This window comes from Enhydra lutris, unplaced genomic scaffold (assembly GCF_002288905.1).
Source record: "Enhydra lutris kenyoni isolate GAN:26980312 unplaced genomic scaffold, ASM228890v2 scaffoldscaffold9, whole genome shotgun sequence".
Classification (NCBI taxonomy): domain Eukaryota; kingdom Metazoa; phylum Chordata; class Mammalia; order Carnivora; family Mustelidae; genus Enhydra; species Enhydra lutris.
The window spans coordinates 76123746-76137211 of NW_019154093.1; the positions used below are offsets into that span (position 1 = coordinate 76123746).

At 38.3% G+C, this 13466-nt stretch overlaps 1 protein-coding gene across 1 annotated transcript in view; it reads left to right on the forward strand.

Annotated features, from left to right (window-relative positions):
• The window catches only part of LOC111143061 (CTTNBP2 N-terminal-like protein), a 48736-nt gene that overhangs the window by 3642 nt on the left and 31628 nt on the right, over window positions 1-13466 (forward strand). Inside the window, exons 2-3 of the mRNA XM_022496502.1 lie at window positions 8651-8774; window positions 11659-11766. Coding sequence (XP_022352210.1) covers window positions 11668-11766 — 99 coding nt within the window. The 5' untranslated portion in view covers window positions 8651-8774; window positions 11659-11667. The remainder of the gene's footprint in view (window positions 1-8650; window positions 8775-11658; window positions 11767-13466) is intronic.

Sequence of the window (13466 nt, forward strand, 5' to 3'; positions counted from 1 at the left end):
GCACTTTGCATGTGAATTACAGAATTTAGTGTTAAATATTCTTTTACTCCTTTGGCATTTTAACGAAAGTAAATAATCAGTATATGACTTTACTTATCATTTGGTTGCTTTTAACTATTTTAGTATATAGCTAAGATTCCTAAGTTGAGGAAACAAAGCTTCTATACATCATGATCTCAGACATCTGATACAAGGATACAAGGATTTTTAGGGGAGTATGTATGTCCGCCTCATAGAGTGTATATTTCATAATTTTGTCATGCAAATTATCTTCCTTGAATTTTTTGGCCTGAGAAAAAGAAAGGCAAGGGATTCAACCATCTTGTGTCTTCTCTGACTTGTCAGTTGCTACAATCCAAACTCTACCATCTTAAGTACCTCCATCCTCAGTGTCCTATAATTGGTTTTGTGGACATGGGGATGACAGTACAGGGTTGCACCTTCTGTTAGATTTAAGGATTTTCAGTGGTAATTTTGATCAAAAGTGGTTTTTGCCTTTTGAAGACAGCTCCCCCAACTGCCCCCAAAGTAAGGAGCGATGATGGGAACAGGTGAGAAGAAACAATAGACAGGAGTTAAGAGTGGAGGTGAGAGGAGTTGAGGACAGGGGTGTGTGGGTTGAGGAAAATAGGACTACAAGCAGGCATTGAAGTAAAGAATGCAGTAATAGGGTTCCTCTCTGCCAAGTATTTCCAAACTCTGTATTTCAGGTCCAAAGCCAGAGTTTCCCATCTAAATGTATCCTTTGCTGCTAAATGAAGCCTTTCTGACTTGTGGAGCCACAAAGAATGTTACCTTAATTGTTACTGAGTTCAATAAAAACTAGAAAAGAAAATAGGAGAGCACAGGATGATGGGGTTTACAGACCAAAAAAACTTCTGACCTTGAGCCTTAAGAGCATCTGCTTGGGTCCTTTGTACACAGCTGCTAGGCAGGGCAAGGCTGAAGAGTGCTGTAGGTTTGCCATCCTAGACTGGTGAGAGCCAGGGAAGAAGTATGGCAGGGAGAAGCAAGCTGGGAGGAATTGTTTTAACAAGAAGTAAGAACTGTAAGTTACAAAAGAGAAAGGAACAAAGGGTAAGTGACTGGTAGGTTATAGGAAAAAGAGAGAAGCACTAACTTTGCTTTGGGGAGGTGTGGGGAAGGGGTGCCCCATCTCTCAGTTTCTGCCAGCCAGACCTTTCTGTTGCAGCAGGTGGTTCAGGAATAAGGACAGAACAAATCTGGTTCTTAAGTGATTTAATAGTTGAGGATACAAAAATGATCAGGTCTCATCCCATGTATCAGCTCCTTCCTGTTGCCTCTTGTTCTTAAATTGAAGGCACAGGAGGAATTTTCTTAAAAGGCTCTACCCATGAAGACTTCTCCACTTCGAAACCTTTAGTCTTCCCTACACTGACTCTTAACACATTTCGTTCTTCTTGGGAGTCTGATGACTTCTCATTCAGCATGTCTCACATCAGTGACCATTTTCCTCTAAAACCAGTTCCTTTTCTAACATCCCTGTTTCTGTTAATGGCGTCATCATTCTAGTCAATCAGTCTAAATGTTCAGCCAAGCTGGGATAATTTCGCCTCCTGTGTCATAGAATGGAACCAGTACCAAGTTACTATAAATTCTGCACGACGTCTCCTGCATCCATCATTTCTCTTCCATCCTGACTGCTGCCATCCTACTTCACACATTTTTGCCTCATCCCTGCGCTGTTGAAGTTTTCTCTTAACTACTTTTTCTGCTTCCAATTTTTCAGTCAAATCAGCTCTTTCCCTTCCTAAAAGTATGCTTCTCTTATGAAATTTACCTGATGAAAAATGTTTAGTGGCTTCTCATTTCCTAGAAGATAAAGCCCAGTCTTGCTGGCTGTAATTCAGAGCTGTACATTTCTTTCCAACCAGCATACTTTAAAAAACTCCTTTGAACCACACTGCCAGGTGCTAAGTTTAATCAGCTTGAGTTTGTCAAGGAGAGAGGTCTTAGAAGACAGATATGAAAACAGAAGAACTGATACAACAGAAGGTCGTAATTGCTCCTGGGTTACAAATATAGATACATATCCACTATGCATTTAACATAATACAAAAAATAGCCATGTTATGTTTAGAAAATCAATTTCTCAGGCATTAAGTTAAAATTGTGACTTGAAAAAAAAATTGTGACTTGATTAAAAGCTGTAAAAAATTCTGTGGAAATGAAGTCATGCTTTTCACCTGTGTCCTAAAGTCACAAAAAGCTAGTGTAGGCAGAAGGATGTCCTTTTCTTTTCCCAAGTCTGGAGATAACCATTGGCCTGAACAAATGCTGTGCATATTCCTGAGTTCTGACCTTCAACCTGCCAAGTCAGAAGGAGTAAACTTGTTTTGATTTCTAAATTAGACACATGAATAATAGAAAATGGCAACTCACAGGAAAAGTAAACTTCATTATCTTTGCTAATGAAGCCACATATGTGCTCCAGGGATGAGAACTGACCAGCTACTCATTTTAACTGGTCGACATCCTGTTAAAGTAGTTAGTATTAGCCCATTTTATAAATGAAGAACTGAAAACTCAGAGGTTAAGTGGATAGAGGAATGCTGAAGTAGCAGAGCCAGGATGCAAACCTAGGTCTGTCCTACTCCAAAGCCCACACAGCTTTTTGCTGCAACATACCACCTCTCAGGAGCATTACTGTCCCTGAGGAACCTTGGAGCAAAAACAATTGCTAGGTCCATTGTTGGTAATTTTCAGCTGATAGCAAATTGTTAAACTTTTATTTTTTAAATCCATGATCTGATTTAGAATACAAAAATTAAAGGGTGGCTGGGTGGCTCCGTCGATTAAGCTTCTGACTCTTGATTTCAGCTCAGGTCATGATCTCAGGGTCCTGAGATCTAACCTCGAGTTGGGCCCCACATTGATTCTCTCTCTCCCTCTCCCTGCACCGTCCTGCCTCCCCCTACTTCTGTGTAGTCATGCTCTCTCTCTCGCTCTCTCTCTCTTAAAAAAAAAAAAAATTTTCATTTAAAAAGGAAGACAAAATTTAAAAGGTAAAACACACACAGTTATAATATTTATTGTGGAATTTTTTACAGTTCTAGGAGAATCAGGTTATGAGCATAGCTACAATACAGATACCTTGATTGTTTTATGGCTTGTATGTATGTTCTGTTTCTTCGGTTTGGAATCCTGATGGAGTCAACAACTTCCTTTTACATTGACATTTGAAGGGTTTTTGTATTTCAGGCTGTTCCTAGAATTGTGGCCCATCAATCATTTTACTGGAAAGAAAATCAATCTATATGTTATTTTTTTTCTTTGTTGTAGTATTTTACAACTCATGGTGGCATTATTTCAGAAATACAGAAGTTTAGGGGAATGATAGGCAGATAGATGATACAGACAGATGTATATGTCAATGAATCTTGTTATAATTTCATTTAAGCTAAATAAAGTCAACCGGCATATACTTAATGGTTCATACTTCTGGTATTTTTCCAATGCTAAAAGACATTTTTAATGAAAAATATTAATGTAAAATCTATTATTCATTTTCATTAACATACATTCCAGTAGCTTAACTAATGTAGTTCTTCTGGTTTGGTCTTGTCTCAGATGAGAATACTTGAAAGGGTGTAACAGATATCCAGGTAGACAGACCTGTTTTTAATAGCGTTGTGCTAAATGTCCTCATTTTGGGGGAGAGATGTTTGAATATTTGTTTATGGGCATGAGGCCACTTCCTTGTTTTCCTCAATACTCCTATAAATCTTATTGGCAACAAATAAGAGAAACAATGAGAGAAACAGACATATACACATACACACATAGTGAGAGGAGATGGATATTCACACACAGAAAGAGATAGACCAGAGATGCAGGAGTCTTCAAACAGAGCAAAACAAAACAAAAATCTCATATCCATCATGGTGTCCCAGAAGGTGGATTAGACTGGATCTATAGAAAACATGGTGTCCCAGAAGGTGGATTAGACCGGATCTATAGAAAACATAGCTTTACTATTTAACTGTAATCTTCAGGAATTCACTGAACAACCCTGGCCTCAGTTTTCATCTGTAAAATGAAGAGTGCCAAATGAGATTATTGCTGAGGTCCCTTCCAGATTTGTGGATCACGTTTTAGAGAGGTTTTTCTACCATACAGTTCATAAAGCTGGTAAAAGGAGAAGATCAGATGTGAACAATGGTTACCAAGTCGCAGTGGTTGTTAAGGAAGCCACTGGAATCAAATTACTTAGGCTCAAATCCCATTTCTGCCGCATACTATATCGGAGACTTCGAGCAAGTTATTTAGCCTCTGTACCTCACTTTTCTAGTCTGTAAGATGGGGATGTGATGGTGGTTGTAGCATCTGTCATCTAAGGTTGTTGTGGGGATTGAATTAATTCATGGTAGGTACTTGGAACACTGCCTGGAACACATTAATGTTTATCTTTTTTGTTTTGTTTTTATTTAGCTCGATTAATATCTTTTTTGTTAAAACTATTCCTGCTTGAATTCTTCTTGGAAAACTCTGCTATAAAACTCTGAGGTGGTGGTGATTAACATTGATAGGCTCAATTATATCATTATTCATTTCTGCACTAAACATAAATCCAGAAAATTTGGCATTCTAGAATCTGCTGTGAATAGAGTATGTTTGAATAGAGTACTGAAAGTATTTTAAATGTCGACATTAATTAGCTTCATTACAGAACTGGTTTCTTGAGGCCTACTTCAAAGTCTGTATTGACTATCGATACACAATCATCTCGATCCCTTAGCACTGTTGCAATTTCTTTCTAAGTGTATTATTCATATTACATTTCAGGGTCGTGAAATTTATAATCTTCAAAACTGTTTTGAGACCATTTTGTTTTATATAATACTATCTATAGTGTGGCTTGAAAAAACAAACTGATAGCAATAAGACAAAGCAAGGCATTCTGAGAAGTGTATAGCACTCTCCTAGTAATGGGAAGGCTCAGATCTAGTTGCTCTAAGAGTCTGTAAAGTAGTAAATGGTTAACATGTTGTATTCATTTGCTTAGACTACCATAACAAGGCAGACCGGATGGCTTGAACAACAGAAATTTATTTTCTCGAAATCCTGTAGGCTAGAAATTGGAAATGTGTCAGCAGGATTGGTTTCTTCTGAGGCCTCTCTCTTATACTCGTAGATGACCCTCTTTCACATGGTCTTTCCCTGTCCCTTGTTTGTATCCAGGTTTCCCCTCTTATAAGGCTACCAGCCATAGTAGATTAGGGCCTACCCTAATAACCGCATTTTAACTTAATTCCCTCTTTAAAGACCCTGTCTCCAAATGCATTATATTCTGAGGTGTTGGGGATCAAGACTTGAATATATGAATGGGGGCAGGCATCCAATTTAGCCCAAACAGTTTTGTGGTTTGTTTGTTTGTTTGTTTGTTTGTTTTTCCGAGAGAGAGCGAGCAGGGGGTGGGAGCGAAGGGAAAGGGAGAATCTTAAGCAGGCTCACACTCTGCGTGGAGCCCAATGCAGGGCTTGATCTCACAACCCTGAGATCATGACTTGTGCGGAAATCAAGAGTTGGAACTTAACTGACTGAGGCACCCAGACACCCCTAGTCCAAACACTTATTAAAACACATAGACACGTAAGGATCCAAATAGTCCAGTAATATCTTTTATCTTCAACTGAAAGATTTATTTGACATTTGTAGTAAAGCTTATATTGCTTAGTATTGTAGAATTCAATAAAATGATATTTGTTTTTATACCTTTGTTTTAGAACCTTTGTAAATAATAATAGCAAAAACAACTCTCTTTAGTAAACATACAAAAGATCTGCTTTCTTGGTCAGAAAATTATTTTCTGATAGTATTTTGACATGTTTTTCTTCCCTAGACTAATCCTAAAATGCCAAAAGCAGAATGAGAAATACAGTTTGGAATGTTGTCACTCTCTTACCCCCAAATGCATAAATAACCCTTCCGAAAAACTAGAAGTGCCAGAGGATGGGGAAACAAATCTTTTTGAGATAGTCGAGGTAATGTGTCAACGCCTTCCACCCCCAGATAGTAGGTTGCTTTGGATACATTTTTAAAAATAGCAGTGCATTTTTGTCCATATTTAGATTTAGTATTTATAAATATGACATGTTTATTTTATTTTTTAAGTTTCATATATTCTGGATTTTTAAGAAAGTACATTATCTAGTGGAAAGCTCTCAAAAACACCCATTTTGTATGTCAGTGTTGACTCTGAATTTTAAGAATTAATTGGCCTCCTATATGTTGCCTTAGCTGATATGTATGTGAAAATCCTCACATAGTGGGAGCAAATTTGCTTTCTGTTTTATTGCTAATACTAAAAACTTACTAAATGGCCTGAATCCCAGTCAGTTGCAGCCCAAGTATAAGTTTTTTTAAATTTGATGTCTCAGTATATATTAAAGAAGTGATTTTTATGCAGTTTGCAAGTGTGATTTTCTGGGCAAAACAACTGATTTGTTTTTTATACTAGCCAAGTTGACTTAAAAAAGAAAAAAAAAAAAAACAAACCCAGATCTGTGTAGATTTTTTTAAGGTGTTTCTATGTCCAGAAGTACCTAAGACTTACCAAAAATGTGCTTTCCCTCTTTCATGCCCCATACTACCCACTATTTAGAAGTCAAGCCTACTGTTCCACATAAAGACATACACACACCCAGATACTAGATATACAAACATGTACTTGCACTCCACCCTGCCCTGCCCTCCTGCTTACATAGCTATAGAAACCTAGGGTGTTTCTTTTTCTGCCAACCAGTGTCTCTGTGATTAAAAAAAGGCAGCAACTCCTGCTCTCCTGTAGAATTAATTCAGATTTCTAGAGCAAAACCTGGGGCTTCGTCAAGAACGAAAAGGAGCAACCAGAACCAGAACGAATGGAGCTTGGGTATTATCCAGAGAAGGGAAAATGTCAGAATAAAATGAACAGAACCCAAGCCACAGCAACATACCTCCATGGCAAAATCAGCACTGCCACTGAGGAGGGTCAGGGAGGGGTGAGGGCATCCTTCTTGGTAGCCTCCACTCTTGTGACTGTTGGCACATAAAAGTTTGTGTCAAAGACTCACACACTCCTGACTGTTGGTCCTGGCTTGATGGAAAGTAGCCTGTGAATAGACCAAATGGTGTGCTGGGCAAACTGGTGTTTAAAATTATTTATTGATAGCCTAAAAATAAGTTTCATACCTATCCCATAAATAGGTTTATTTTACCCCAGGTAGCAAAATATGTATAATTTATCTTTTTTTTTTTTTTTAAGATTTTATTTATTTGACACAGAGAAAGATCACAATTAGGCAGAGAGGCAGGCAGAGAGAGAGGAAGGGAAGCAGGCTCCCTCCCTGCTGAGCAGAGAGCCCAGTGCGGGACTCAACCCCAGGATTCTGAGATCATGACCTAAGCTGAAGGCAGAGGCTTAACCCACTGAGCCACCCAGGCGCCCTGTCTCTTTTCTTATAGACATTTATTTTTTAATTGAGAAAACTATAAAGCTTACTATAGCCACAGTTAGCTGTGCCACAGTGTATAATAATGTATTCAGACAACTTGTCTACGAGTGGTTTTTATTTCAGATTTATAGACTGTGGCATGCCTTGAACAGGCATATCTGCCTCTAAACTCTAAGGAAAGTTGTGTCTTGGAGACTTTCAAATGGAAGGAATGAACTGAGCATCTGGTTGAAATGATCTTGTCTTTCAATGTTACTTAATGGATCATGACAGTGACAAGTAACAGCTCATTCAGAAAGCAAGTGGAGAACGAGTCTGTAGATGACGACGTGCCAGAAATCTGGCACTCTTACTTCTGACAATTAATATGGAATTAGCAACAGCCTTTTTCCAAATATCTTGGGCCACATCACTTATATATTAGGCAAGAATGGGAGTCAAGTTTAAGAGTTGGTGTCTTAAAGTATAGGACAAAAGTTGTGTTTCCTCATAAAATTTAAAGTCTTATCATTTTTTAAAAAGTTTGCAGGGTCTGATATACTGTTAGGAAAATATAAACACAGAATTTGCATGTAATTCAACACTTAACGTTTGGGAAAAAATGGGGAAAAGTTGGAGCTAGGTGAGGAATTAGCCTTACAGACAAAGTCCAGATGGTGACAGGTTGATTTGTCTGTTCATTGCCTGGCAGAAGGTGAGGGTATAAAGGCGTACCTTACAAAATTTAGCAGTTTGAAAAGTTCAGTTGTAATTATGTAATTTTTCCATCCGAGTGTATTGTGCATTAGTCATGGTGATTTAAGCAAATAGGCTTTTGTCAATTCAGGGAGACAAAGTCATTTCTCTTCTAGGGCATTCATAAGTTAGTCCTTAAAATGGCAGTGCACATCTTAAAGTAAAAAAGGTTTTGAAAGCCCTCACCTTCCCTAACTGTAATTGCAAAAAGGAAGTCAGATGCATGGTATTTTTTTTTAATTTTTCTTTTTCATAAACATATAATATCTTTTTATCCCCAGGGGGTATTTTTGTTTTATTACTCAGCTTCGACTTGAAGAAGTGGCTGTTTTCTTTCTTGTCTGTGTCAACCCACACCTCTCAGGCCTTATCAGTTGTAATGATAGTTGACATTCATGGGGTTTATCCAATCATTTATGGTATAGTAACATAGAAATAAATTTCTTATTATTTTGCAGCATCGGACACTCTTCCACCATGCTGATGGTATTTTAAATATATTTGCCGATTTTCCCAAATTTTAACTGAAGAAGACCTTAAGAATTTATCCTCGAGGCGGAAAGTGTAACTGCCACTTATCAGGTCAGTATCATCCCCACCCCTCACCTTTACCCCCACTCCCAGGAATATCGCTATTCCCCTAAAACATGCTGTGGTTTTATGGTCTTTCGTTTATATTAAATTTATTGCAAATTTAAGATTGGATTCAAATATGAAGAACAGCAAAGAACTGCTGATTTTTAGTATTTCCAAAGAAAGGTTATAAGAGTATGTGAAAACAGACCTATTGGTTTTTCAGTTACAGAGCTGTGACCCCTTTTTTCCTCCTGTGTCATATTTGTATTGTATTTACCTTATGTAGACACTCAGCTGGACGAGTGGGTACATATTAGCAGATTGTTCCAGATACTAAGATTTGTGTGGCGAAGTGATTTACAAATGCAGATAACAAGATTATAGTGCTTTATGCCATTGACAAAGATTGGAATTTTTTCTTGCCTAGGCTGAATAGTTAAGTGACTCTGAAGATTGTTTCAATTTTCCTCTTTTATGAGGACGTATATTTATCACAACAGATCCAAGACTTTGATTTAGGTACTGTTTTAGTTTATTGTATATTCACTTTATTCTTATTTCACTGCATTCTCTAACAATTAGTTCTGGATTTTTACCCATGAAAGTTTGGAATGGAAACCAGAAGGACTTTAGAGATGATCTAGTCTGTCTGATTTTACCTGTGAGGAAACTCCGAGCCAGAGCAACTAGGTAACTTTTGTCCCCACGGCCATAGAGCTGCTCAGTGGCAGAGCCCAGACTGAAATTCTGCACACCTCGCTCCCGGTCTGTTAAGCTTTCCTCACCGGGCACTGCTTCCTTCAGCCCCAGTTTTAGATCTCTAAATAAGAGTTTTGAAGGACTACAAAGATACTGAAGGAAAAAAAGGAGAATACGTGTGAACACTACCATTATTATTTTGGTGTTTCTGCAACCTGTTCATTTCCTCAGGGTAGCTGGTGTTTACAGAGTACTTTTCCAAGTGCCTATTATTCTGCTTAACATCATGGGAGGGAAGGGAATGGGCATAAAATGATGGGATTTTTCCTCTGCTTTTTAATCTCTGCGAGATTGAACCATGAAACCGTCAGGAAGAGGGGGAAGGGTTTCATCCACGAAACCAGTGTGACTCAACTGGTGGCTTAAATTCCTCACTGTTCTTCACTCCAGGATGCTATCACCCCTCTCCACTTGTGTTTCCAAACCACAAAAGGGCAGCTTGAAGGTATTTCTGAGGTCATTGATCTTGGCTGCCCCCAATTTTGATAATGCCTTTCTTAGAATTCTTGTGGAAAATGAGAGAGGATACTAGTTATTAATAATTAGACCATTGTTCAGCTTGTATCGGGAATTTGGCGAGATGTTTTACATTTATTAACCCGGTCTTCCCAGCAACCCTATGAGTTTGATACCATCATCCCTCTTTCACAGATAAGAAAACCGAGAATCAGAACACTTGCCCCAAATCACACAGCTAAGGTTATACAGACCTGGCATCTATCTGACTGCAAAGCTCTTTCCAGCATCCCATCTTAAATTAAGTGTGTGGCTTTATTAGATTTATGTGGTTGTGTGTTTGTTTTTTTAGTTATGTTTAAAATACCTGATGTGAGAGGTCTTCTCTAATCTCAAAGTGAGGACCACTTAACCAGCTGCTAAAACTCGGGTAGTTAGAAAGTTAACAGTTAAAACTGAAGTTAGATGGAACATATTTTGCCATGTGGCGAAAGATTCGTACGGCATGTCTTGGAACACAATCTAACAACAGTGAAGTAGGCCTTCCCTACATGCTCTCCCTCACTGAGAGGCGGTAGCTCTGGAAGGAATCAATGACTCTTTTGTCTGCCTCCTAAAATTTCATGTGCTCATAAGAGTTGGGAATTACTGGAGGGTGTGTGAACTAGTCATGTTGTAATTCACTTTAAAGGAAACTATATGAGAGTGACAATTTGGAAGTAAAAAGAGGGAAAAGGAAAGTAGTATTTGCTCAGCCTCGGAAGTTACAAAATGTATCTCACCATACCCACTGGTCAGAAGACCCTTGGAAAATTGTGTAGCAGTCTAACTTCTGTCTCTTTGTGATTTTTGAGAAATTAATCTTATAGAAAGGATTGAGTCTGTGGTATACAGTTTGCCATTTAACATATTTCAGAAGATACAAGACTTCTTGGAAACATGACCTTGCTGAGTCAGATAAATTCAGTTTGTAGTAGTCTGTCCAGTTAAGATGTTTAATAAGGAGGGTATATTTTAAAAAATTATTTGAAAGTATATTTGTATGATGGTTGCATTGAAGTCTTATTTTACTATATGAAATATAAATACCATGGTAGGTGTTTTTCCTTTTAAACTCTATTTCAGAGAGAACACCTATCACGTGAAAGCAGATGGTTTAAAAACAATTGTCTCCCATACTGCCACCAGCCATTGTCTTTGCCCAGGTTTTGTTTCATCCAACTTCAGAGGGATGCCAGAATGTTTTATAAACAGTTTAGGAATTTGGTTCTCTAAAACTGGGAAGTCTTTTCATGATCTCATGATTTTCTGGTGAAATAGTGTTCATGGTAACAGAATTTTACCTGTGCTTCTAGTAACAAAACTCATGACTAACTCTTTCTGAGACCTCCCAGGATGTTCGTAAATATGCTTGGAGGAAAAATGATGAAAAATTGATCTTTTGAATAGTGATGAAATCCGTAATTAAGGTGAATTTTATTTTCCCTTACTGCTCAGTTTATGATTAACATCAGAGGCTCTTATTTCTTCTACTTAATTGTACTGTTTGCCATCTTAAACCATTTTTTACTGTAATTATTGTTCTTTTCTTGTCTGACTCACTTTATTTTTTTCTTTAGTAATATCAAACTCACTCTGTCTTCTGGAGCTTGTCTGATCGTTGTCTTTGTTTTAGGCTTTCAGGATGAATCTGGAAAAACTCAGCAAGCCTGAACTCCTAACGCTATTCAGTATTCTTGAAGGAGAGCTTGAAGCAAGGGACCTTGTGATAGAGGCTTTAAAGGTGTGTTAAACCAAAAAAAAAAAAAAAAAAAAAAGAGGTCATCGTATGTTTTGAAAGTCATTTTATGGGTTGAAATTTTTTTAACCTGTTTTAACCTATTTCTGTAGCCCCTGTTGAAGTTCAAGGTCTGGTTGTACATATTGATACTTGCTCTGGCAGCTACCTGTGTGGTGTGCTTTTAAGGATGCTGGTAAAGCCTTTCTGACCCCAAAATAGTTCTTTAGTCTCTCTACCTCATGTCTGGAACTTGAACTTCATTCTTTGGCTTAGAGGCCTTAACCATTTTTGAATGCCAGCTGCTTCAGAACGCAATGAGACTTGCTTCCTAAAAAATGTATATATGTCCATATACCAAAATTCAGGTTATAATATCTGGGTGATCAAGGACTCCATGAAGACCATCTCTGGATTCCCTAGACCCCAGATAAAGAATTCTTACTGTTGTTTTAGTATTTGATATCTGTTAAGACATAAGGGGGAGGGGGGAGGCAGGTATGACATATGTAGAAACTCTGCTTTCCACTCAGTTTTTCTGTGAGCCTAAAACTGCTCTCATAGGGGTGCCTGGGTGGCTCAGTCAGTCAAGCATCCAACTCTGGATCTCAGCTCAGATCTTGATCTCAGGGTCATGAGTTCAAGCCCCGCATTGGGCTCCATACTGGGCTTGGAACCTACTTAAAAATAATAAGTAAGGGGCGCTTGGGTGGCTCATTGGGTTGAGCCTCTGCCTTCCGCTCTGGTCGTGGTCTCAGGGTCCTGGGATCGAGTCCCACATTGGGCTCTCTGCTCAGCGGGAAGCCTGCTTCCTCCTCTCTGCCGACTTGTGATCTCTGTCAAATAAATAAACAAAATCTTTAAAAAAAAAAATAAGTAAAAAGACAAAAAATAAAACTGCTCTAAAAAAATAAAGTCTAATTTAATAAATATAAGGGGGTATACCTCCTTTCAAGTTTCATGAACCCTTTACACCGTTGTGAGGATGTTTCCCAATCTGTTCTGAGATCAGATTTGCAGATGCAGAGAAAAGACAGTAAAGGTATCTGTGTGAGCAGCAGGAGGAAGAGAGGGAGGAGAAATGGCCAAAGAAGAGAGACTCGAGCATGCTGGAGAGAGTAGCCCCTGCAGAGCGCTCACCCCAGACTAAGGATCTAAGAAGAGGTTTATAGTCTCAAATTTTAATTAGAGGTTAGATCCGTATACACCTTAAAACTCACTGGTAAAAAGTTTATGAAGTATTTTGGGTTTTTTTGTTTTGTTTTGTTTTCAAAATTATCTGCTTTTTAAAATATTGCATTAATATTTATTTCATGTGTGTTCATATGAGGCTCCATTGTTGAAGATTTTTTTTAAAAGATTTTATTTATTTATTTGACAGACAGAGATCACAAGTAGACAGAAAGGCAGGCAGGGCGGTGGGCAGGGGTTGGGGGGAAGCAGGCTCCCCAGTGAGCAGAGAGCCCGATGCATCCCAGGACCCTGAGACCAAGACCTGAGCCAAGGCAGAGGCTTAACCCACTGAGCCCCCCAGGCGCCCCATGAAGAATTTTTTTACAGCAACAAAGATAATTTTCTAGATAATTTCAAGGAAGCTTAGAGAATCAGTGATTTCCTAAGTAGCCAATAATAACCACTCAAAAGAGTTCATACAAAAAGCCTTTTTCCCTTCATGCACTGATACAGAGTAAATGTGTTGTTTGTTT